Here is a 27,019-nt window from a genome sequence, read left to right on the forward strand (position 1 = left end):
AATAGTGGTGGCATCCATGGACTTAGTCTGCTATTCAATTTATTCTCTTGTTCCTGAGATGGCAAAGCTGACAGCTTTGGGCAAGGTAGCTGATACAAACTTGGGACATGGGCTAAGTTTATGTAGGAGTTTGGAGTGGAGGAGGTAATTGTGTATTAGGCTTCCTCCTCCCACAGCTCCTGCTTCACCAGAAGAGAGATACAGTAAAGATGGCTCTTAACCTTGGAAATGATCTGCTTGTGGAAATGTGTGTGGGAAGAGTACAGCCTGTGAGTTATTGTGAAATGATGGTTTTCGGCATTCTTGTGGTTTCCCCACATACTGAAATCACAAGCAAATTCAAAATTCAAGTTTACTCAAATTGTTCCTTAATATATCAATCCCATTGAAACAAATTTGTGTTTTTGAAACAAGCATTATAGCAGAACCAACTGTATTAATTAATTGAGCAATCAAACAATAAAGTTTATTTGTTGTTCAGTTGTTTTTCAGACTTACTTGATTCTATTCTATGTGACTCCATTTGAAATTTTCTTGGCAGAGATACTGGAGTGGTTTGCCATTTCCTTCTCCAGCTCATTTGACTGAGGAAACTGAGCTAAACAGGATTAAGTGACTTGCCCTGGGTCACACAACTAGTGTGACGAGTCATTATATGAGTCTTCCTGACTTCAGGTCCAGCACTCTATTCAATTGCCACCTAGCTGCCTAAAGATTTATTAAGCATCTACAATGAGCTAGAAATTTTGCTTAGTGTATATGAAGTTAATTTATGTGGAATTTTTAGGCAATTCTTTACCACTCTAAAGGGAAGTCTAATTTTGTAAGTTAATTCTTCATTCAAAACTTTGTACTTGATCATCATCATTGTGTTTCTGATATTTCCTTACATTTTTCTAGGTGTTCCAGTTTTTAAAACACTTTCATATAAAATTGTTTCAGGTGAATCTCTCAAAACCCTCTGAGGTAGAGAGGAGAGGGATTCTTGTTCCCATTTTCCAAATAGGGAAATTGAGTCTCATAGTGACTTATTCAGGGTCACACGATTTATAAGTGTCCATGACTGGACAAGAACTTAGATTTTCTTATTCCTGATCCTACATGGAACTGATCTCTAGTATGTTGTGCACTTGACTGGCAAATGAAAATTATGATGGTGATCATTTTTTTCTCCTGACATACTTGAGTTTCTTCCAAGCAGGTAAGAATGTTCTGTAATTATATTTAGTGTCAAATTTAATAGCTGTATTAAAAACAATAAGCTTATCTGTGCACTAGGATTTTCCTCCATAAGGAAGCTTAACAGTCAGCAAAGTAAGAATTGTAGACTAGCTAGACACCTATGTAATTCCTTCTTAAACCCTTGGTCTGAGGCTGAATCTTTTTAAACTGTCTATGGCATCACCCTGCAGCAAAGCAATTAGTAGTTGTTTCTTTAGAACAGCTCACAAAGTGTGAATAATTTTCTTGGCATAATCTTCTTCTCAGTATTGAAATATGATATGAAATAATACATTGTTTATTCCAACAATCTTAAAATTAAGTTTACTAGCATCATAAGAATTATCAACTTCCTATCTTTTAAACTCAGCTAATTGTCTGAAAAGTTCCACAGTTCTATCTTCAGATTGCTTTGGAAGCCCAGCTGGTTGTGTGGGAGTAAGTTCTATCTAGGTTTTCTGTAGCTGACCTTGGACAAGACAATAAATATTTCCGTTCTCTACTTTTCCATCTGTGGAGAAGTTTACTCGGCATAATAAATCACTGTGAAAGTTTCCTTGGATAAAAGGGCAGGATATTCATCCAGTATCATGGTGTAAACTGCAATTTAATCTTAAACCTTGAAGCTCAGGGGTCGTTCAGCAAAGGCAAACTTGAATGCTTCCAAAGATGCCAGTCATGCCGGGAAATCCTAGAGCTGCTCCTTTAATTATATTATAGTGTTTTTGTTTTATGTGCCAAGTCTAGGTAAGATCTTTGGAACGTTCTTTTTCCTAGTGACTTTATCCTTACCAAATGGCCCTTTTGTAAATCCCATTATACCATACGACTTTTTTCTTTCCTAAAGAACATTGAGCAAGATCCGGCATATCATGCTAGCTGTTTGGGCTAAAAACAACTTCCTTGGATCTTCTACCAAAAACACAGCCAATGCTGATCCCCTAGTGATTTGAGACTGTTTTGGGGAAAGATGCTATAAGACCCTGGAAGATGCATTTACAAGAATGATCTTAGCAGGGTTTTAATTTTACTTAATGACCTATTTCCTTAGTCATCTTGGCACCCCCGGTGGTGATTTGCAATCAATTTATCATCTCACATGTTGTAGTCCTGCAAGGAGAGCAATGCAGTCTAGCAATCGCCTGAATCTTCAAGGAACAAAAGGCAGGCTCCACACTGACACTGGCATGACTTTTTGGTTCCTAAAGTTCCCTCAAAAGTCTCATCATGTCTCCAGGACATTAGACTTCACGGTTTGCTGGTTCCCCATTTCTTTGCCTCAATTCAGCAACATGAGAAACTGTATGAACTTCTCCATGTGGGGTTCTGCTTGTACAAATGCAGAGAGTGAAAAATAATGGCTAGGGTTCAGTGTGTTGTGGGGAGGAGGAAGGAAAGGAGAGATTCTTCAATCATCTTGATTGTTAACAGCAAACTGTACCCCCCCCCCAAACCCAAAGCTTCATGTTCAGCTGCATGAGGAAACATTTGTGGGATTCTTTTTAGGACTGATTCACGGGGGAAGCATGTTTTTATCGTGGGAATAACAGCACCATTTGTTAGAAGCAGATGGTGGATGGCAGAAGACATTGAAGTGAGATACTAAAGGGAAAAGTGCCACAATTTAACTCTGTTCTGGTTGGTACTTCTGGAATTTTCATGTTCAGACTCTTAGATTGGCAGCTATTCCTGCCATTTTGAATGGACTACCTAGGACATAATTTGGCTCTACTGTCTTTTTAGTACAGTAAAAGTAGAGTTATTACTAGATTTTAAAGTGTATGTTTATCAATAGTGTACTTGGACTAGTTTTCATATGACCTTGTTTCCTGAATTTTTTTTTTATTAAGAATTTGAATGCTTGATGTAGAAAGACAGCTATGTAAATGGAAAAAAAAACTTTTGGCTTTTTCATTTCCTCAAAACCAGCAGGTTTTGAAAGTGGTCAGATTTTGATTAGGCAGTTACATTTCTGATATTTGACAATGATAGATACTGAGAAGTCACATGGTTCCTTGACTCCGTGTTCATTTTTCAAGATATAGTGAATTTTATTCTGAGGAAGAGATTGTCATATAACTTCAGATGTCCGACAGCAATATTTTCCTTTAACATGGACTCACAATAATTTACATATACAAACTTACTTTTTTGTATGTATGTGGTGTACAAGAAAAAAATGCACAATATTTTTGCCAAAATGTGATGGTCTGTTTGTGGTAGTATTGTAATTGTCAGGATTCAAACATGGGTTCTGCATGAGACTGTGCAGTTGTACATTAACGTTACCCTAGAGATTACAAACTGCAATCACAGATGCCTAGGAAAAATAATAAAGCAGTGCTGATTTTGGGGGGTAGGGAAAAGAATCTGGTAAAGGATTTTTTGTTGTTGAATTTTTAAAGAAATTTTCTGTAGCTGCCCACACAGTTGTTAGGATAATTTATTTTTACTTACAATGTGCTGAATAAGCAACTAAAGTGACTTCATAAGAGATTTTACATGACTGCAAAGCTGCCTACTTTGTAGATACTTCCATCATTCCCCATGCCCCTTCTCTGTCTTAACCTGCTTCCTATTTGGCACTTTTAATGAACAAAGGATAGGCATATCCGTAGGCTGCCCAAGTCATTTAGAAAATGAAATGGCTTGGGAAATTATATGAAAATCTCTTCATCTGAGGAAATGATTGATAAAAGAAGGGAAATAATTTTTGTTTGTTGGTGACAGTGAATATGGTCCTTCTGTGTTATTTTTACTTTTCCCACTTGTAACATTAAGATTTTTTCAGTAAATGCCCTTTACACTTTAAAACAAATATAGTTGCCTAGAAACTAAAACTCTCATGATTTTCATAAATTTCTCCAAATATTGCTTACAGGCTATCCTATCAATCATAAACATTATGCTTTTATTAAGCATCTATTATGTGCCAGGAACTATGCCAGATGCTGCAGATAAAAAGAAAAATGTTAATAGTCTTTATCCCCAAGAAACTTGCATCTTATTGGTCAAAGACAAATATTTATACAGACATATATACATAAATGTATATATATATCTGTATATATATATATATATGAATAAAGTATATATATATATATATAATATATATCATATAAATACAGGAAAAGTAAAAGAGAATCAATATTAAGTAGTTTAAATCAAGGGATTTCTCATCTCCTACAAAGCAACTGTTGGTAACTCTTGGCAAAGAAAAGTTTGAAAATCTCCTGGATATGCTTTTGGGTCTTTTGAAGATGATGATTCTAAATCAATCCTGAAACAGGACTAGGTGTCATTCTGGATTTGGAAGTAGGATCAACTAGACCATACATGATGTCTTTTGGGCAGTCTTGATCATAAAATGAGTAACTGATGCTTCTTGTCAGAAATGTATAATCAAATGCCTATAGAAATTATATATACAGAGCAGTTACCCTTTCAAGGGATTTGCTGTGGGTCAGGACCAAACTCCTGTGATATCTGCTTTAATTATTTGGTCCACCTGCGGAGCATCATACTCCCCATTGGACAGATATTCAACTTGCTCTTGCTTGTGAAAAGGAAATGATCTCTGATGGGAAGCACATTGAGTCTCCCAGGCCACCAGGGACCTATTTAATTGAATATACGAGTCTAATGTGCCAAATGGACCTCTGGTGGCTGAAAAAAGACCCTCATTTTTTTCCTAAAAAAAACGTTGAAATGGGCTTCTTTTATGGAGCATATCCTTCAGACGTGCATTTCTTCTTCATGGGGAATAATTGAGATATAAATAACACATCAAAAATCTAATAACAACTTGATAAAGCTAGCATGTGTGATTCATAGTTGTGGCCTACTTGTCCCCGAGGCCAGCATAGAAGCATGTAAATCCTGGTCAAGCCTTTTCTAGTGGTGCTTTTGGGCCATCACAGCAGCTGGGAAAGCAGTGCCTATTAACATACTTACTGTGCTGGAAGTCCCATAACTGTGTTTAGTCTGGAAATGTTTAACTGCTCATGACTGTAATGAGGAAGAAGAAAAGTTTTTAAGGATCTTCACCCATTCTCCCCACTTTCTTCTTGGTCCCAGGGAGAGAGGCATCCTTATTTCTTTCTGAGGCTAACCTTTCTACCTGTGCTCTCGATTCTTCCTTATCTCTTCTAGTCTCCTTTACTGCTCTTCCTGCTCTCTCTCAGCAAAAGACACCCCCACCCCTTCTTCCATTCTGAGAATATGGAGACAATTCATTTCTAGCTGACTTTTTTCCCCCAATCCTTAAAAATCCTCTTCAATATTCCCCAAGTCTCTTCTCCTTTGTTTTATTCTCTTATGAAACAGGTCTTTTCTTTGACAAGATCAATCCTTTTCTTCTTAATCTCATCCCCCTACTATCATCTCTATATAGATATCTTTATTTGTTTTTTTTGGCAAGGCAATGGGGTTAAGTGACTTATCCAAGGTCACAGAGGTAGGTAATTATTAAGTGTCTGAGGAGGGATTTGAAATCAGGTCCTCCTGAGTTGGTGCTCTATCCACTACACCACTTAGCTGCCCCTATAGATGTCTCTTAAAGCATTATCTCTATATCACCTTTCTCTAGAACTCCATAAATACATCCACAATTATTTATGAAAACATCTCTTCCTGGAAAATTTGTAGCATTCCAAATGTGTTGGATGTAAAAGTTAGCAGATTTTCTCTTATGTATAAACTGCCTTTCCTTTGAACTCTTCTGCTTTTGTTTTGTTCTTTGTAGTACTACTACCACTTATCTAGACTTCCATTTTTGAAATCTTGGGATTATCTTTGACACTTCCCTTTTTCACCTCCAAAAACCAATGAATATTCGTTTCATTGATTCTGTGACCAAAAGAAATCTTCCATTCATCCCCTCTGTATTTTTACTACTACTCTCTACAACAGGACTATTGCTACAGAACTTGCTGCCCAACTTGGTGCCTCCAAGTCACTTTCTTCTCCAATTTATCCTTATGTTTACTGACAAATTAGTGTTTCTTTGTGGCACAATGGAAAGAGCATTGGACTTATGGAGAACAGTCTCAGATACTAATTGGGGGATTCTGGGTAAGTCACTTGACTTTTATTAACTTTATTATTCCTCAACTATAAAATGGAGACAATAATAGCAAATGCTTGGCAAATTTTAAGGCACTATATAAATATTAGGTATAAATCTGTTCATAGATCTTTTACTCAAAACTCTTCAATGGTTCCAAATTATTTACTGAATAAAATTAATTGACTTTAGCTAGGCATTCAAAATCTCCCACTATTGTCACCATTCTGTCTTTCTAGCTTATATCAGAATCTAGTATCTAGCCAAATAGCCCTAATATTTGTCTTATACTTTCCTGCTACAGTGTCTTGCTTCTTCTTTTCTCTGTTAGTACAGTTTGCTTCCCCTGTACCATTTATATTTATTGAAATCATACCCATTCTTTAAACCCCAGATAAAATACCACATTCTTCAGACTATCTTTTTTTTTTTTTAAGCTTTTGCAAGTCAATGGGGTTAAGTGGCTTGCCCAAGGCTGGGAATTATTGTTATCCACTGAGCCACCTAGCTACCCCAAAATACCACATTCTTCCTGAAAACTTCTTTGGTGTCCATAGTTGGTGCTAGTATTAAATTAATAGTTAATTTTTATATAGCACCTTAATTAAGGCTTACAATTTGCTTTATATCATTATATTATTTTATATAATCAATTAAGAATAGGTACTACAAGTATTATCTCTGAGATAGGGAAATATTTAAGCAATACATTTTCAGTACTGAACTCAGCATTGTACTTTTGGTAGGCACTTAAATGTTTTCATTAATACATAGGTTTTATAAGTATCTCAGACTTGATCTCATTAATATATATTATATTTTGGGTCTTGATATGTTTTCCATTAACTTGCTATGGGAAATAAGGCCCTCCCCAGCTGAAAAGGAGAGAATTTATTTAAAGAAATTTAAGCTCAATATAGGAAGGCAAATGATGGACTGAAGTTTGTCCTCTAAAACCAAAATCTGGTTTTATTTATCTGATAATAAATTTAAATGATGCCTAGGTAATTTAGCACCCTAAAGTACACTCAATTCCTAGAACTAACTGAGGTATTCATTTACCTACATATTTCCTTACTCTTTGTGTGTTGTCCTTAGTACTTGAAGAGGACTGAAATGACTTACTTACATCACTCCTTACTCTAGGATTCTACTCAACATCTTCTATTTTGAGAATAGCATTCTGCCCTTTATGATTAGTGTTTACATGTACTGTGGCTATATTCATCAATGAAACAAACCAGACTTTTTGGTAATAGTATGACTCCTTCCAATGAATGATTGTTTACAGAAGAAAAATAACTTCCCCAAAGGAGGAGGATAAAGCATAGACATGATAGTTCCTATCACCTGGTGGCTAATTAGAGGGAAGTTAAATGCTTGCTTTAGCCCCATCTGTTAGTCATGGGTCATGTGTCAGAGTGTACAAATATTAACTACTACACCATCAATACATATAATAACATCTGTATTGCCAAGACCACATTTTAAATCATTTTCTAAAGGAAAAGGAGGGGAAGACTCTTTTGGCATTATACTCTCTTCTGTTTTTAAATCATCCTGGCCGGTTTCCATTTTCACAATTTCATATTCTTGTGGGATTTGTCTTTTCCTATACCTGTGAGAGTTTTGTGTAGGGTTTTTTTTTTTTGGAATCAAACTTCATTTCTAGTCATTTAAACAGTAACCTTTACCTTAATTGCTGCAACCAAGTGGCTTTAAATCTGTGCTTTTGCTACAACAACAAAAAGGTCCTGTACAAGTTGTGATTTCAATCACTTTTGAGTGTAGTATAACAAAAAAAGCCCTGTCTACATTTGGAAAGATTGGTATTTCAGAGACACTTTCACATCTTAGTAGACTTGAATATTTCAAATAGGGATTTTTCACTTAATGCTTATAAGGTTATTCTCATAAGGTAAGGAAGAAAATTACATTTCCATGTTGCTTTGAAAATGGCAATTGCTAATTATGCAATACTAAACAGATGGTCATTTTTGACATCAAATAATTTCACAGTGATCAAGAGAAGAAATAAAAGAAACAATTATTTATATATCTTCAATGTAAAAACAAATTAGATGCCAGAGTTTTTCTTTCTGGAAATTCAGTAGCAACATGATTCTTAGAAGACAGACAACTAATTAGTTCACATCTCTTTTCCATTTAATTGCTTGTCTTTTCTTTGTGAGATGATTTTTTTCTATGTCTTGTTTGCCTGAGAATTTTAGCAGCTGCATTTCCTTGTTTCATGGGCAAGTGGTAGGTGCAGTTACAACCTTCCTTGGTTGATTTTCTGTCCCATTCAACTGGTAAAAAAAATGAATTAAATTTTTCTCAACAGAATGAAGAGCATAGCTCTTCAGGGTGTGAGTGGGTGCCATGCAGTAGCCAGCTTATAGTGAGGTTTGTTTCAGGGATAGACTTTCTGAGTCACTAAAACCATGAAGCATTTAATACTATGACAATATTGCCCACCAAGGAAGAGCTTTATATTTGGAGAGGTTGAATACAAAGTTAACAGTGCAATTTAATTCAGTCTTTGAAGTAATATAGTGCATCAAATTATAAAAACCATATTCTGATCTCTTAACTGATTCAGTCTAACAGAAAAGAAAATTGAATTGAGAATGGGGAGACTTCAGTTCTAACACTAACTGTGTGACCTTGGGAAAGGCTTTTTAATTCTCTTTTCTTTTATTTCTTCATTTGCAAAATGAGGGGTTTGAACTAAATTATTTTCATAGGATGAGAGATTTATCTCCTCTAGTTCCCTTATTTTATATTATTACAATAATTTTGTTATAAGAGTAAATATATACCCCCTCCCCCCCAAGAAGATGAGGAACCTCAAGAATAGTGAGAGAGAGAAAAAAATATATTTTAGTCTATGTTCAGATGCCAATGCAGTCCCCTTATTTTAGAGGTGAGAAAGCAACTTTCATCAGTTTTGCTGACCTTTGGCCAGGATCACAGAAGCAGCAAATTGGAGCGTTGGCTAAGAACCTGAGTCTCCTGACTCCAATGGGCTTCTCCTACTTCACTATGCTTGTTTCTTCTTGAGGCCATTCTACTTGCAGTAATCTCATATCCTATTCATAGAAGGAAGCTTCAAAATCAATTGGTCTGACTATTTGTGTTAAAACATTAAAAAAAATAGTAATATAAAAAAGGCCCCAAAAGGCAAATATACCTAAAATACCATAGTGCACAGACATTTTTGGATGCACAGATGGGTCAAATATTTAACTCTTTTAATTCCTATGTATCCCTCGATTCTATTTTACTCTATGCTTGTGTTATCGTTCCATTGTTTCAACCTTGTCTGATTTAATAATGCCATTTGGGGCTTTTGGAGTGGGTTGCTGCTTCAGTCAATTTTACAGATGAAGAACAACTGAGGCAAACAGGATTAAGTGGTTTGTCCAGTTTCTGGGGTCAGATTTGAACTCAGGTCTTCCTGACTCCAGGGTGATGCACATTCCACTCCACCATGGTGTCCATATATGTGACTGGGAGTGATGTTTTCATTGTGGTTTGTCTTCACACATTACCTTTTATCCCAGGCTTGTCAGATTCCTCTCAAAAGTTAACAAATTCAACCTGATCCTGTCTCATGGATATCCTCCTCATTTTGCCAGCAAATAAATTTGTGCTTGTGAGAGTTCTCTGAGGAATGTCTTAAAAATGCACTGACCTAGGAGTCAGATACAAGTTCTTGTCTCAGGTCTGTTACTCATTAGCTGTGTGACTTTGGGCAATTCTGAGTTTATGATTTTTTTTTTATCTGTCAAAGAGAGGGTCAGATTAGATTTGAAACTAACACATCTTATGTTGTATATGATTAAGGAACTATACGATATACTAGGGAGTCAGTGTGACATAGTATGCTGGATTTGGGAGTCAGGAAGTTCTGAGTTCAAATCCCATCTTTGATACCTATCTATATTATCACTTGTCTTAACCTTAGTTTACTTATCTGTTAATTGGGATTGATAATAGCTTTAATATCTACTTCCCATAGTTATTATACTCAAATAAAATAGTGTTTGTCAAATTTTTCAAATAAGCAATGATATAAATGCCAGTTATTGTTATGGTTGTCACAATACTTATAAGGTAGGCAGTTATTTTTCTATATCTGCTCTTGCTTAAATTTCAAGATGGCAGTCTTGAACTTTCCAGACTGCTTCTGAATTCTAAGATTGTGTCAGTGACTCATGTGACTTTAATTCCAAGAGGTAGAATTTTCTATTGAGCAGTGTTGATCACTGCAAGAAATGTAACACTCTTCAGCTAGGAAAGTTAATGATTTCAGATTTAAATGACCTTAGGTTAAAGTAAATGAGAAAAGAAGGGGAATCAAACTCCCAAGAGAACTGCATCAATAGCAGCATTCATTACATTAGGTAGAATCCAATTAAAACATCAAATGAGAAATTCTACAAATTTTATATTACCTAAAAGTCATTATTACTTATTTCAGTCAAGGGCAAAGACCTTTCATGACATTTCATTTTTATTAGTGTCTATAAACTCAAATGAAACTTCTTCCAGAGATTTGTGGGAATCATTTTCTTTTTCTTTCTTCTTTTTAATATTGAAACTGGCACAAACACATACAGGTGAATGATATTTCAGAATTCTTTCAAAAGTAATATAACTCTTTTTGGCACCTAAAGGATGTATCTAATTTTTGCTCATTGTGGCCCTTATGGATTCTTTTTTTTGTTTTGTTTTGTTTGTTTTAGGTTTTTGCAAGGCAAATGGAGTTAAGTGGCTTGCCCAAGGCCACACAGCTAGGTAATTATTAAGTGTCTGAGACTGGATTTGAACCCAGGTACTCCTGACTCCAGGGCTGGTGCTTTATCCACTGTGCCACCTAGCCACCCCGCTTATGGATTCTTCACAAAGAAATCACATATCTAGGGTTGGGGTAGAGGAGAAAGTACAATGCCTCCAGTAATTCTTTATTTAAATATATGGAAGATATATACTTTTAACTTGGAGAGCCCTTCCCTTTCTAGTTCTACCAGTAACTTCCTGAAATCCTTTCATTTCAATGGACAGTTATTAAATGGTAAGTGAAACTGGATAAAATACTGGCCCTGGAAAATAAAGAAGCCCTTTTGTGACTTCAATTCAGGCTTTAGATAACTTACCCGCTCTGTGATCCTGGGCAAATCATCTAATTTTGTTTGCCTCAGTTCCTTTTCTGTAAAATGAGCAGAAGAATGAAATGGTAAACCAGTCTAGTATTTTTGCCATGGAAACTCCAAATGAGGTCACCCAGAGTCAGAAAGGACTGAAAAGACTCAACAACAACATTTAGCAAGGTTCTGTGCTAAGTAAGTAGTACAATAAAAATAAAAATGAGATACTATGTGCTCTACTTGATCTTAAAGTCTAAGGTGGGGTGGGGAAGGGGGGCAGCAGGTACACAGATAAATAAATTCTAGGTTTTTTGAGAAAACGGTAACAACTGGGGCCAGGAAATGCTTCTGGAGGAGCTGATCCTTGAAGAAAGATAAGGAGATGAAGATGACCTTGAGTCACTGATAGGTTAGTTTCTAACTCTAGGAAGATAAGAATTTAGAGATGTTGTTTATATCAACCTACAAGAATTTCTCTTTAACTGATATGGAGGATACAAATGTAAAAGTGATATAAAGAAAAATAGAATACAAATTTAGTCCCTGCCCTCCAGGTGTTTATATTCTACTTGAAGGATACAAATTATTTTCTCTTTTGTTAAGTTAGTAAAAAAAAAATGACAACCTTATCCTCTAACAGACCATAAAAATCTCTGTTTTTATCTACAGAACAGACCTAGTACCAGAGGACAAGTATTATATCTTGGCTAAAATTTGTGTTGAGATCATGGGATGGAGATATGGCTCTACTGATATTAAATAGAATAATCTTTTGAGGAGATAAAATTTTAAAAAATATTTCTACAAACCTCAAACTCCTCTAAAGTGTGGAGCTGATGTAGAATGTATGCCAGTGTCATGACACTGGTTTTTGTGTTTTGATTATCAGGGTAACAAGAGTTGGAAAGGAACACAAAGGGCAAGACTGTGCTTTTTACTAACATAACAAAAGCTAAAACTCAATACTCTAGTTATTTTATGGTTCTTTATTCCACTCACAATCACAATAAAATTTTCCCCACCCCAGCCAAAACTTTATTTATATGGAAAATATATTGGGTTTTAATAGCAGTAACAGTAAAACTAAATGTAATTTAAAATTTGCAGAGTTTTATATATGTTATCCCTCTTGATCTATGATTATCCACATTTTACAGATAAAGTGATTGAGACTAAGAAGGGTAAAGTACTTTGCCAAGGGTCATACATACAGCTAGTAAGTGTTTAAGGCAATATGCAGTCTGGTCTTCCTCATTCCAGGTCAAATACTTTATCTATTGTGCCATCTAGCTGCTCCAGGAAATCTACTGAGTTATTTTCAGCACCTAAAATATCACCTGGATCCAATGAATATGCAAAAGTCTGTAACCTGGTTGCTTTTCTTAAAGTCCAATTTCATTGTCTCTTTGCTGGAAGACTTCAGCAACAAAACACTAGTTCCATTTAGGACCTACCAAGCTAGAAGGCCTCAGACATAATGCTGCTAGTGAGCATGAGTATCTGTCCCTTGTGGATAAGTCTAGAAAAATGGAAAAAGGCTCTTGCTGGAGAGTTAGCTTTTTTTTTTTTTTTTTTTTTAGCCATTCCAGTTCAAGAAGACTGCCTTCTCTATATTGGAAGTATTTATATCAGTGAACTCACAAATATCCGAAGGAATCAAGAAAATAAAGGAGTTGTATCCAAACTTTTAAAAAATTCCCACAATTCTGGACCTCTGATTTTTATGAGGATAGGGAATTCCTGGTATAAATACTTCTATCAATGCAGATCAGGAACTCATCCATAATTTATATAGCTTAGAGAGTCTCTTGGGGGCGCTGAATAGTTAAATACTTTGCTCATAGTCATACAAATTGTATCTGACAGAGGTAGTACCTGAGATTTTCTTGATTCCAAGGTTGTCCCTCTCATCAATATTCCCAGCAGCTTCTCAAACATTATAACGATGAGCATAATATTATAATGATGAAAGTTGAGTTGAACAAGCTTGGGGTACCTTCCAGATTTAAATTGTGAACCAACAGGACAAGGAATAGACAAGCATTTTTAAATTCTCCATGGGCTTTATTGTTGTTGTTGAGTCATTTCAGTTGTTTCTGACTCTTTGTGACCCCATTTGGGATTTTCTTGGAAAAGATACTGGAATGGATTTACCATTTCCTTTTCCAATTCATTTTAAAGATGAAGAACTGAGTAAAACAGGGTTAAGTGACTTGTCCAAGGTCCCATAGCTAGTAAGTGTCTGAGGCTGGATTTGAACTCAGGAAGATGAGTCTTCCTGATTTTAAGCCTAATGCTTTATCTGTTGCACTACCTAGCGGCTCCCATGGGTAACTAAAGTTCTATTGTGAAGAAAATGTTTTCTAGAAAAATTGGATTGTACCACATAGTTAACTGCTAGTCATTCTCTGCATTCAGAGCTGTCATTAGAAATGTCTGAGCGTCCCAGAGACATTTTAATGATCAAATAGGGCACATAATTTATCTGGAGAGAGTTGAACATCAAAGATATAAATATGCTTTCAAAGTCAGGCTGCCAGGTTAGTTACAGTTTGGTTTTGGAAATAATAGCAGTGAAATACTGTTATATTTATATTAATAAGAAATGTAAACTAGAACTTTTGATCACATTAAACAAGATCAAAGTCAAGCCAAGAGAGATGTGATGTTTTGAGTAGTGAGTTTTAGAGGGGAGGATGCAAGGAGATGGCAGGGAGAATAGCCTGTGGTTGAATTCAATAGTAGACTAAACATTTTGCTTCTGATTACCTTGAACTTCTGGGTGACTGTCTCTGGGGGGCGCTGTTGAGCTAATTTAGATCTTTACAGGCTATCCAGACAGACACTATAATAAAAGGAGGGCAGGTGGCACTGCATTAAAAAATAATAATCATAAATCAAAGCTTTTTATAAAAGTGATACTGATTTAAAACTTATTTTGCTCCACAATAGGGCATATAGATGAAGGCTGTAAATCAGCATTGAAGCATCAAGAAAGATAGAGAAACCCAGAGCATACCTCAAAGCCCAGTCAGTGAGTGACCAGGTGCTTCTTCAGGGGCTCTCCTCACAATAGCAGCCATGTTAGATGAGATGAAGCACAGACCTCTGCAATAACATTCTATATCATTTATCATTTGTTTTTCTAAACATTGTCCTTGGAGAATTGAAATAGGTCGTGGGTGGGCTTACCTCAAAGATGTGTTGTTTGGAAGGAGAGGGATAAGTGGTTGGTCATTATTGTAAAATTGTGCTGAAAAAAAAAACCTGTAAAAACTCCATTTAAAAAATTGTAAGTGCATTTTAAGAAACCGGACTGAATTTTCTTCCCTAAATGTTGTCAAAATGTTTCAAAACTGAATTTTTGGCACCACTAAAATGCCATTTGGTGAATGACTGAGGAGTAGGAGAAAGAAGTGGATTTAGAGTCCAAAGACCAAGGCTCTGACCCCACTGTCATGATTTATAGCCATGTGACCTTGAGAAAGTTACAAGTTCTCTGCCTCTTAGTTTTGCCATCCATACACTGAGAGTAAAGCCTGGTCTGCCTTTTCACAGCATTATTTTAAGGAACAAATGAGAAAATATATATTGAGACTGCTATATAATCATGGCAAGGAATATAAATGCAAGCTAACATTACTATAACTATCACCATTATAATCATCACCATCATTGTTCTATTGTAGATGGTGATCTTGTGGCTTGAAATAGCTAACACACTCCACAATTTAGGGAGTATTTTGTTCATTATTCACTTGGCATAGAATTCCCTCTTAAATTGCCTGTATAGTCCAGCCTTGAAAAATAACTAATTATCCAGCTGCCCAGAGGGAACAGTTTATGAAGGCTAATAGTAGAGAATGTTGATTTCATTTATTGGTGAATCTCAACTGTCCTGAAGCTGATTTGCATAGTTTTTTATTTCTCTCTCTCTCTTCTCAATTGGCCCTCTTGTCATTTCCTTACTTGGTAGAAACCCTTTGGGGGAGGGGGCAGGGGATGATCAGATAGAAGTGGTAAAACTCAAGTGTCAATTCAAAAGTTGAAAATGATAGCTAATGGCAGGAGAATTGGGGATTTTCTCTTGATTTACATTTGCCTTGTTGTGCTTTATTATAAAATATTCATGGCATTTTGCTAGCCATATATACCTACAGGAAGGAACTAATCATAACAAATTTTACTGGACTGATGATTTTTAAAACTCTTCATTTGGAAGAATAATAAAGGAGCATTCCTTTTGAGGACTTTTAGCAGACTGGATGCTCGTTTTTTTTGGTTTTTTTAGATTTTGGCAAGGCAAATGGGGTTAGGTGGCTTGCCTGAGGCCACACAGCTAGGTAATTATCAAGTGTCTGAGACTGGATTTGAACCCAGGTACTCCTGACTCCAGGGCCGGTACTTTATCCACTGCACCACCTAGCTGCCACCACCTAGCTGCCTCCTGGATGCTCCTTTCAAGACACCTTTTAATATAAAGATTTCTCTGTAGGAGCAAACCCCAAAAGGCAAATAAAATGATTCATAGCATCATAGAAATAATGATTGTCCTTTGTTCTTGAAGAAAACCAAAATGGTATCAAGTTATAGTGTGTATGACTGTGACTGATCAGACCAGTATGAACTCAGGCACAAATAGTCCAATGTGAACATTTGGAGTGGCGATGGCTTTAAATGTGCACATCTCACATTTCTTTTGAGCATCTACAATTCTTCTTCATTAAGATCATAGCACCTTCTTTGATGTGAGCACAGCATGCTGGATGATCCTGTACCAGGATCTCCCATATCTCAAAATCAATTTCAATGTTCTTCAGAGAGACCTTGAATGTCCTTGATAGTGTCTTCTGATCTTCCTATGAGTGCTTGCCTTGTATGTATTCTCTGTAAAATAGCCTTTTAGGTAAATGTGTGTTTGGCATTTGAACAACATGGCCAGAAGATCTAGAGTCTAATGTCACTTCCATCATTGAGTAGCAATGTAATCATGGGCAGGTTATTGAGCTTCCAGTGGCTCTATTTCTTCAAAACCAGTCATTAAGCCAGGAAGGACAGAGTCGAAGATCTGCCTCTGTCCATTTGACAGATGACACAGGAGAAGAATAATGAGCATTGGATCTGGAGTCCAGACTGGATTGTGTTGCTTGGTTGTATTATTTGCCCTCTCGAAACTATAAAATTGTTCAGTTTTAAAACAGGTGATGACCTGCATTGTGAAAGTTTCCTGACTTTATGTTAGTGGAATTATAGATCTAATTTTAAGTGGGAGGTGGGGAGGAGAGAGATAGATAATCTGTTTATCTCAGTCTGTTGAAGAAATCACATAGTTATAGAAATGTTACGACTGGAAGGGACTTGGTTGATCTAGACCAAGCTCCTTCATTTTAAAGGTGAGGAAACTTAATCCCACAGAAGTTCCCCAAAGAGAAAAATTAATCTTTTGTCATATAACTAACCTTGTAATGGATAAAGCACCAGGCCTGTAGTCAGGAAGACATCTTTCTCTGTCCAAATTCTGCCTCAGATACTTAAACTAATTGTGTAACCCAGGGCAAGTCACTTAATGCTAAGGAAATGCAAACCTCTCTAGTGTCTTTGCCAAGAAAAACCAAATGGGATCATGAAGTCAGACACAACTGAAAAATGGCTAAACAACACCAATGGAAGGTATTACTGCCATCAGGTTACCTGGAACTTTAAAATTAAAATTGATACATAAACTTATAAGTGATTAAGAACTAATCTTAAGCACTGTGCATCTCTGAGCATTTTTTAAATGACTTTTTTGTTAGAGTTTTAAGAACATGTGCTTTGCTAGTTGTGGTCATGGAGTTGATTTTGGGAATAGGTCCCATTTACAAGAACACTTAAAGGTTTACAAAATAGTTGACTAGAGAGAGAGAGAGAGAGAGAGAGAGAGAGAGAGAGAGCGCAAATGAATACTATTGAATACTCAGATAACCCCTGCTGGATAGTAGAATAGACATACAATGAAAAAAATCTCTGGTGTAGTCAGCTGATATTTATATTTAGAAATATAAATTAAGAGAATATTTTTATAAACATTCAATGAGGTTATAAAGTAATAACAATTGGTTTTGGATTTTTTGAGGGCAGGGAGTAGTTGCTTAAAAATGCAGACAAATGGAAATTGTCCTTTTCATGAGTTATCTTTGAGATCCATAGTTATTGCATTTTTTAGAATCAAAGTTACCCTCAAAGGATAAAGATTGACCACTATAAAGGAGAATCAAAGGAATGTTACTTCTTAGGCTCAAAAGTCCTTTGAAAGTCATTTCCAAAGATTTGTCAGGATGTTTGGAGCAGGGAGCATAATTGGGGTAATTGTAGAGCCTCCCAGAGGAATGTCTTCATGGGTAATAGCACACATTTGGATGTAGAAATTCTATGTAAAAAAAAAATAGTTACTTTAATGGTCACACATTATATAGTTGCATAGAATATCTTATGATTCCTCAGAGCAGAATGGATAAATCCTCATGATTCTAGACAATAAATGAAGTTTCTAGGATGAGACTGGAGGAATAGTGCTTTTGAATAGTATTTGCCTCTCCTGAAGTTTATAATTTAGAGCACTAGGAATGGGGCAGTAATTGATAAGACAATTAACTACTCATTTCTCTCCCCTTTCCAAACCTAATCTAGGGCCTAAATTTACAATTTACTTTTTTTTAATTTAAATCTTAGAAACTTTAAATTCTGATCTAGGCTTTGCTCTCATTAAGTCCAATTTTTGAAAATAATTTCTTTATTTTGTTAAATAGTTCTCAATTAGATATAAAAAAAAATTTAACAATAATTTTTTTAAAAGTTTAATCCCAAATTCCCTCCTCCCTTCTTGAGAATGCAAACAATTTGATTTCCATGATATATGGAATGCTATGCAAAATGTATTTCCTTATTAGCCATGTTACAAAAGAAAGCACAACCAAAATAAGAAAGTTAAATGTACATACACACATATTAATCTTCAATCAATTCATTAATTCTTTCTCTGGAAATGGATATCTTTCTTTCATTATGGGTCCTTTGTCTTGAATCATTGCCTTAATCACAGTAATTAAGTCTTTCAAAATTGATCATTTTTGTGATATTGCTGTTACTGTGAACCAACTCTAGTGAGTTTAAATGTGAGTCCTTCTAGATATAGGAGCCTTCGATGCTTACTATTGTGATGGCTCCAACCCCATCATGAATATATTATGTATTGAACATATTTAGGAATATATTGAACTCTTTACTTTAGGAAAAATCATCACCTTAATAACAAAGAGCTTGTGGGTACAAGTTTTATGATGATAAGGCATCATGGAATAGTGTATAGAACACTAGACCTAGAAGTGAGAAGCCCTGGGTTCAAATATCAGCTTTGGTCCTTATTAGCTATTTAGGATGACTTCTCTATGAAATCATGTTGTTTTCCAAAGAGAACCAAAATGACATCACTATGTCAGAGTCAAGGACTTAGTTGGGTCAGATTGTGGCTGATCAGACCAGTATGAACTCAGAACATTCTACCACAGGTCAGGCACAAATAGTCTAAAGGAAATTAGAGTGGAGATGGCTTTAAATTTTAAACCACTTCAGTTCTGCCTTGCTCCAAGAGCACAGCACCTTCTTTAATACAGGAACATCCTGTTGGATGGTCCTGGGCCTGTCTCTCATGCCAGACAATCAATTCTGAAGTTCTTCAGAAAGATCTTGAGTATGTCCTTGTATCACTTCTTCTGACTTCCATGTTAGTGCTTATCTTGTATGAGGTCTCCTTAAAATAGTCTTTTAGGGAAATGTATGTTTGGCATTTGAACACTGTGGCCAGCCCTTTGGAATTGTGCTCTCTCTAGTAGAATCTGAATGTTTGACAGTTCAACTCAAGAAAGTGTCAGATACCTTATCTTGCCAGGTAATCTTCAGAATCTTCCCAAGACAACCCAAATGATTCTCTGTTGCTTGTGCTAATCTTGATGTGACAGTCAAACATTGAAAATATAGAGGTTTTCCATCAGCCAGCACCACACTATTTACACATTGAACCATTAGCCATAGCAAATGGAAAAAAAATTTTAATGCTGTGGATACATTCACTTACCTTGGCAGTATACTTTTTAGGTATGTACACATAGATGATGAGGTAGATGCACGTATTGCCAGAGCTAGCTTAGTGTTTTAGAAGCTCCAAAGGAAAATGTGGAGAAAAGTATTAGACTGACTACCAGACCAAAGCTCTACAGAGCTGTTATGCTGACCTCATTGTTGTATGCCTTTGAAGCCTGGAAAGTTTACCAGCACCATTTCAGGAAATGGGATCACTCCCATTTTGAATTGTCTTAAGATGATTGACTCATAAGCACTCAGAAGTTACACTGGTGTGGGAATCCTTCCTCTGCCCGACCCTCCCACACCTCACCACAGACATCCAATCAAAGAAATGCCAACAAAATCAGAGGGTTTGGGGGGCACATTCAGTATATTTATGGTTATTTGGAAGTGAATCCACAAAAAAGAAATTGTGATAAGCTTGGAGACATCATAACAGAAGAGGAGTGATGAAGTATGCAATATAAACCTTATTAGTAGTAGTAATTTGAAATGAAGAGGGTGAAGTAAGATTATAATAAATTTGATAGAGAATTAAAGAAGTTAAAAAGTGAAATAATGGGGGCCTGGGAAGCATGTTGTGGTTAGGAAGTCAAGAAGATAGTGAATAGAACAAGAGAACAATCTGTTGACCCATCTTTTCCAGAAGCATAGTGATGATTGGATTACAAGATGAGTGAAAAGTCAGGAAGTTCTAGTTGTAGGGTTCAAGAAACAAATAACTTAGTTTGGGTCACTTGAATGTTTCTTCTGAAAAATTATCTCTTGGAGATAAGCCACTGTCTGACAACAACAAGAATTGAATTGAGAGAACTAGTCAGCCTCAAGTAAAAAAAAAAGTATTCTAAAGAAAAGTTTCATTTATTGGTGAAATATACCATTAGTTTCTTTACTAAATTAGTAAACCATCATTTTATCTATAGTAGATTTTTGCATTCTTAGCTGCTGACATGGTGTGGGGAATGAATAAAGAAGAAGGCAAAAGGACATTGTTATGTCTCCCCATTAGGTAAAAGAACTTGAGACCGGAAATTCCCCAGTGAGTTGGGCACAGGGTACTCCATGGTAGCTGACAGGTGAGTCAGAAGCAGAGAAAATACTAAGCTGCCATTGTTGTAAGCTGTTAACTGTCACTCAGAACCAAGAATACTGATGTCAGGTTAGTACTAGACACAGACATCAAACATTCCAACCTGAGGCAATAATTGGAAATGATTGCTAAACATGCTGAAGCTGGACCAGAGATGCCAAAAGAGAAAACTCAATGATGCAGAAAGCTGAAGAGGCTATGGAAAAGTACACAACTTACTTTGTAATATTATGTGCGCCTCTATTTTTCTTGTAACTATAGGTCACTGGGTACCAACTGCACTGCCCTTGGTTTCTTAAAGAATCAGCTGATTTGTGGGAATTAGATAGTGGTTTCATTTGGAATTTATTTGGGATCAGTGGTGATCTTGGGTGGACTGTGCCACATTTGCAAGAGCACATGGACAAGAGGCTGTCAAATATGGGAAGACATGGAGAGGTTTGGATCTGATCCAGACATCAGAGATCCACCTCAGTTTTTGATAGGTGGGGGAGTCTTCTTTTCAAGAATATACTTGGTGGTCTCACCTTATCCTTTCAGCTGCCTGGATGAAGATTCTAAGACTATTAAAAAAATGAAGTTTGCTTTGAGACACTTGGATAAAAGATTTGAGGTGTCCCCATTATCTAGCCTCAGGCACTTACTAGCTATGTGACCCTGTTGGCATTAGTTTTTTTCATTTTACAATGACCTGGAGAAGGAAATGCCAAACCACTCCAGTATCTTTGCCAAAATAAACCCAAATGAAGTTACGAAGGGTCAAATATGATGGAAAAGATTGAATAACAACAATTGTATGTTGCTACAAACTTTAGAATTTGCTATCTTATTTCTACCCTAATAGCTTTTTCCTTTAATATTTTTAAATCTGTAATCTTATTGTACCCTCTCCAACCCAGACTATAACCTATCCCCTTATGACTTAATAGATAATCTTCAAGTTTTTTTGGTGGCTGAATCTAGTGATAACATTTGTTCTGTCCATCTATCACTCTTACTGTCTGACCAGTCTGTGTCCTGATCATATAGCTTCAGAATGATATAGTTATATCTTCTGGTTTGATTTATAATAAGGATGTCAATAATGATAAGGATGAAATCATCCTATTAGGGATCCTTAACCTCAAGTCTGTGAGCTTGTTTATGAAAAATATTTTAACTGTTTAAATATAATCAGTTTCCTTTATAGTACAATGTATTTTATTTTATGTATTAAAAATCTTTCTGACAAGAGATCCATTGGTACAAAAGATGTCTCTGATACAAAAATGATTAAAAACTCCTCTCCTAGACATGGGACAAAGTTCATATTTAGCATATTAGCAGCCAAATTGTTTTTTTTTATAGATGGGCTATAAACTATCTGAGTTATTATTTCTCTCCCTCATTTCTACCATATCACCCATATCACTGAAGGAGAAGGGGCCATTTTGTAATTTTCTTTGTTTCATGCTTCCCATAGTTAAAGAATTTTGTATTGTCACTATTCTACAGGTGACAGAGGACCTGGGCTAGTCCTCAGATAATTCACTATGTTTTTGACCTGGGAAAATGTATGAGAGCATAAGCTAAATTGGCATAACTTTGAGAACTCAGATTCACATCCATGCCATGATGAGCTATTGGGGAATAATTTTAATGGATTTTTTTGTGATTTAAAAAAATGTTTACATACTTATCAATCCTGCCATTATTTTGCTTTCATATGAAATAAGGTGATAAATAATCTTCTCAAAACATTAGTCTCAAAGCTCAATGTGATTTTATTTCAGTTTTTAATTTTTTCTTGCTTGAAATTCTACATTATCATTATTCTCTTGGGTAAAATGTGTGGACAAACGGGGTTGGCCTTGATAAATATACATTGGCTTTCTGTAGATATTTTAGGGATGAAAAAGAGTAATAAAATCAAGAATCATGGAACAGTTTCTCATTTCAAAGACAAACTGTCTGACCTTTCCTGCACAGTTCAGATAGACAGCAAGAAGAAACCACAATGAAGGAAATTGAGTTCCAGGCCAGGTGACATACAATCAAAACAATGCACCAAGATCGGTCTGAAATTACAGTGTAACTCATTTGTTTTTGGCTGCACTTTTAACTCACACCAGTCACGTTGGGATCAAATGTTTATTGATTCTCTTCTTTTAATTTATTTTTTTTCCTTTTAAGGATTTCTCCTGTTTTTTCATTCACTAATGTAAAAAATGTAATTCACCAATTATATATCAAAAATTATATTCACTACACAAAATTCATAATTTTTACAGAACAAAGAGACACATTTTGTGCTTTGACCCCTGAAACAAACAGCCTTCTTGAAAAATCTAGACTTGCCTGAGACTTTCAAGCATCTAGAACCTCCAGTGCAGTGTTCTCAGATTTCTTTCTTTCTCCACCCTATCTCACACATTCTTATAAACAGTTGCCTTCAGCTAGAGATTTCTCCTTTGCAGTATAGGGTTTCATGGAACATGCTCAAAGTTTCTATCCATCAGAATCTACTTTGAAAAGCAGAGATTTGGTTTACCCTTTTGGACTCTGAAGGAGTGTAATATTTATGGCAGTCATTTCATTAAGAATACTGGCAATGAGAAGTGAAATCTCTTCGATCAGGAATTGAACGGAAATTGAAAGTCTGTTGTAAAATCATCAGAAAGGTGAACTTAGAGCAAGCAATATAAACTGACTTGTAGTTTCTCTGCAAGATGGAAATGAAAGCTTCATGGTTTTTTCTGCTGTTAAATAGAGGTTGCTGACTCAATATCTGTACCAGTTTCTAAGATAGAAAATATTTTCAGATTTCTTTCAGATAAATAATCTGCAAAGCATTCATCCTAAGTTAAAGAAGTGTGTGACCTTCTGTGCCTTAGATTCCACATTTTTAAAAAAGAGGACAAATTTATTTGCCTGAAAAGCCAGAGTATATTTATTCATTTTCATTTATTTATTAATTATTTTCATTTATTCAACAACTACTAGGTATTTTGAGAAATACAAAGATAATTAAATTAGTCATAGTCTCAGTGATGGAAGAAGGAAGAGAAACTAGAACTTTTTAGAAGACTATTTCTCTCTCAGAATTGAGAATCTTTTACTTACATGGAGAATGGAGGGTTAGCCTAATTTGGCTAAATTGAGAAATTGACTCAATTTAGTACTAGTTTTATCTTAAGCTTTTAAAAATTTCTGCCATATCAGAAAGGTAGCATCTCTCCAGCCTGTCTGTCATTAATAGTTTCTGTTATTAAACTCCAAACTCAGAGAACCAGGTGCTTTCAACAGGATTTTTAGCATTTTGAAGTCTGGCCATTATTTTCTGCACAGCACCCTATTGTGAACAGGATTATTTTTCTTTCTACTTTTGGCCTGTTCTGCAGTTAAAGAGGCATTGATGGCCTAACGCCTATGCTGGGCCACCTCCCCATGGACTGTTTGTTAGCTTTTCTGGAATAATTACCCTGCCCGCCCTTGGCATGAGCTTCCTGAGTGACAGCTTATTGCTTCATAGAAGGCCAGCTGCTCTTCCCCATGAGCCCCCAGGCCTGTTGTTGCCACCAAGACAGAGGTGGTAATGAAAGAGCTGAGGAAGCCAAAGGCAGCCCTTACTTCCTGGAGGTGAGTGGGGGTAGGGAGGGAGAAGTTGGACCAAATTGGATTGAACTACTATCTCAGGAGCAGCCAAGAGAGTCACCATCAGAGAATCATTCCACTATGAGAGATGTTTTTATATGACAATAATATAAGCATTCTCTTTATTTTTCAAAGCATTCTTTAAACGATTTCAACTAATGAGGGAGATTAAACTGAATAATAGAAGCTTTGCTAAGCCTTGCTATTTTAATAGTTTATCAGTGCTTGAGAAAGGAGGGATGATAGCATGCAGAGAATGTAAGCCTGATCTGTCTCAGGGGAATGTTATCTCTATCTTGCCCCATTTTCACCTGTGCAATTTTTGTTTTTCAAAGCATTACAAATACTATCTCCGTTGAACTTAATAAAAATACTTCGATTTCAGAGCAGATAACATTATCCTTATTTTACTGATGAAGAAATTGAGGCACAAAAAATTCATGAGACTACCCCTGGGTCAAATAAGCTCATAAGAGCCTAGCTTGGATTCCAATCTAGTACTATTTCTAAGGAGTTGTTCATAGTCATGACTTGGTCAGGCTAGTAAGAAATAATAATGATGATGATGATAACTCATGTTCATATTGTACTTTAAAGCTTATGAAGATCAGTGTCAAGGAAACAGATTGCAGAGAAAGTAATTTTCTGCATCTACCTTCTCCTGATGCTCCCTTCCTTCCTCAATTGAAATTCAATGTCAGTGGGTTTCATCAGTAAAAGACAGAAGCAGCAATACAGTGATGTTGCCAGGTAACTGCACAAATGCAATAATGAAACCATAGGAAGCCTCACCATCATTGGTAATAGAAATGATTTACTCTGTGAGTCTTAACTACTGCAGTTAGATGGTTCCTATTACTCTAAAAAGATTTGTATAATAGTGAGAATGTTAAAATCCCGTTCATCCAGTCTTACTCTGCTTCCTCCTCCTGGATACTTATTAACACCCCAAGGTCAAAAAGAATTCACTGAACAGTAAGCCTATGCTTGGACATTCTAAGAACTATTCTTAGCTTTGAAATTTTAGATAAAAGGTGCCATGTAAATGTAAAATGTAAAAAAAGGTTTGTGTGTCTGTACTCATGAGGTTCTGAATCCTTTGTTTCCTTGGGCAAGTCTAATGAGTCATAACTCACTGGCAATCATGCATAACTCTGTCCAACTGGGCTCTTTTTAGTAATCATTCAGGAACACTGTAGATGGCTTCTGTGTCTATGAATATTTTTTTAGCTTATTAGTTAGCCTATTAGTTAACGTGGTCATTATCTACATGACTTTTCCAACACCAGACTTTTGCAGTTCTCATTACATTATAGGCAAAACTAAGATGCCTTGATTCCCTGAGAAATGGTCCATTTGAGATATTGATCTGGTCCCAGCTGCATCTTCCTATTATCTTACCCTCTATGAACATATATGTCTTTTTTATGTTACAGATTTGGAGGAGAATCAAAGTCAGTGCTCAAAAACAGACAATTCAAATCCTGGAAGTGTTCAGCCCTGGCAGGGTCCCGAGGCTAAATTGAGCTTGCCGTCCACAAGCTTATGTGGTGGGGACAATGGAGATGGAGTTGAAGAAAATATTGTTTACCTCTGATTGTGTGTTGTCATTGATTTTTGTCATGGTTGTTTCAAACAAAACACTAGCACTTTGGAGATAAAGTTGTATTTTTTGCTTTCCTACTGTGCGTAGTTGCTGTCTGTAAGAAATTTCTGCTTTAAGAATTGTATTTAATATTCTGTGCAAGACCTTTTTTGACATGAGTATAACAATTAAGTTATTTTGAAAACACTCCTATTTTTAAAAAATGATCTAATTTATGAAGTCCCTTACATATGTTTGCTGGGGAAATTCAATTTAAATGAGCAGAAATATTTTAAACATTACAATGGCATGATAAGAATTTCAAAGTGTATTTTCATCATCTTGAATTTTTAAATTTTTCTCAAAACTTGGATTTTTTAAAAAATGGTTTTGAAGAGTTCCATGACTGGTGGGAATACATTTTTTTTTTAGTTAGAGGAACTGATTTACTAAAAATGGAAACTGAACAGGATAGTCCCTTTCTCAACTGCCTTATATGAGCTATTCTCATTTGAGGGCATAGGGATGAGTGAATCCTTGAGATAGGAATGACTGTGGTTAAGTGGTTACAAGAGATCTTCAAGTTGCAATCCAGTATCCTCTTTCAACACCACCATCCAAAGGGACCAGAGGTCTCACCAGTCAACTATGAATCATGTAGTGGAATTCTTATTAGAAGCTTGGCCTATATCAACCTTTCCAGGGGTGTCTAGAAAACATGGACATCCATTTGCCACTCATCAAGCAAACCCCTTCAGTTGTTTCAAAAGGGAAAAGGGGGAAAAAAACAAACAAATGTGCTACTGCCTTGAAGTGCAATGCATGTGTCCTTTTCTGGAAAGGAAAAATAGCTCTTTCCCAACATCTTCATTGTAATTCAGTCTTTGTGTGGTAAAAATAAACCATGAAATATTTTCAACTCTTGTTCTTCAGAAATATTTGTATACCTAGTTTGTCAGTGTCAATAAATAGCTTATGCCTCACTGGTTCCACTTTGTAATTTCTGATATTTAGTTTCAGACCACAATGAAAAAACCCTCAAAACCTCATATTAAAAGAAGAATCTTGCCAAGACATTTAATTGACTTTGAATGTCAACATCTATTGGGAGAGATATTGGGGTCTAGAAACTTGAAGTTGTAGGCTTATAC

At 35.9% G+C, this 27,019-nt stretch overlaps 1 protein-coding gene across 10 annotated transcripts in view; it reads left to right on the forward strand.

Moving 5' to 3' along the window:
- Positions 1–26,851, forward strand: part of ARHGEF28 (Rho guanine nucleotide exchange factor 28) — a 378,068-nt gene extending 351,217 nt beyond the window's left edge. For all 10 annotated transcript variants that reach the window (XM_074208046.1, XM_074208045.1, XM_074208043.1 and 7 more), the window contains one exon: positions 25,720–26,851. In XM_074208046.1, the coding sequence (XP_074064147.1) occupies positions 25,720–25,880 (161 nt within the window). In that variant the 3' untranslated portion in view covers positions 25,881–26,851. The remainder of the gene's footprint in view (positions 1–25,719) is intronic.
- Positions 26,852–27,019: the final 168 nt, after the last annotated feature.

This window comes from Macrotis lagotis, chromosome X (assembly GCF_037893015.1).
Source record: "Macrotis lagotis isolate mMagLag1 chromosome X, bilby.v1.9.chrom.fasta, whole genome shotgun sequence".
Classification (NCBI taxonomy): domain Eukaryota; kingdom Metazoa; phylum Chordata; class Mammalia; order Peramelemorphia; family Peramelidae; genus Macrotis; species Macrotis lagotis.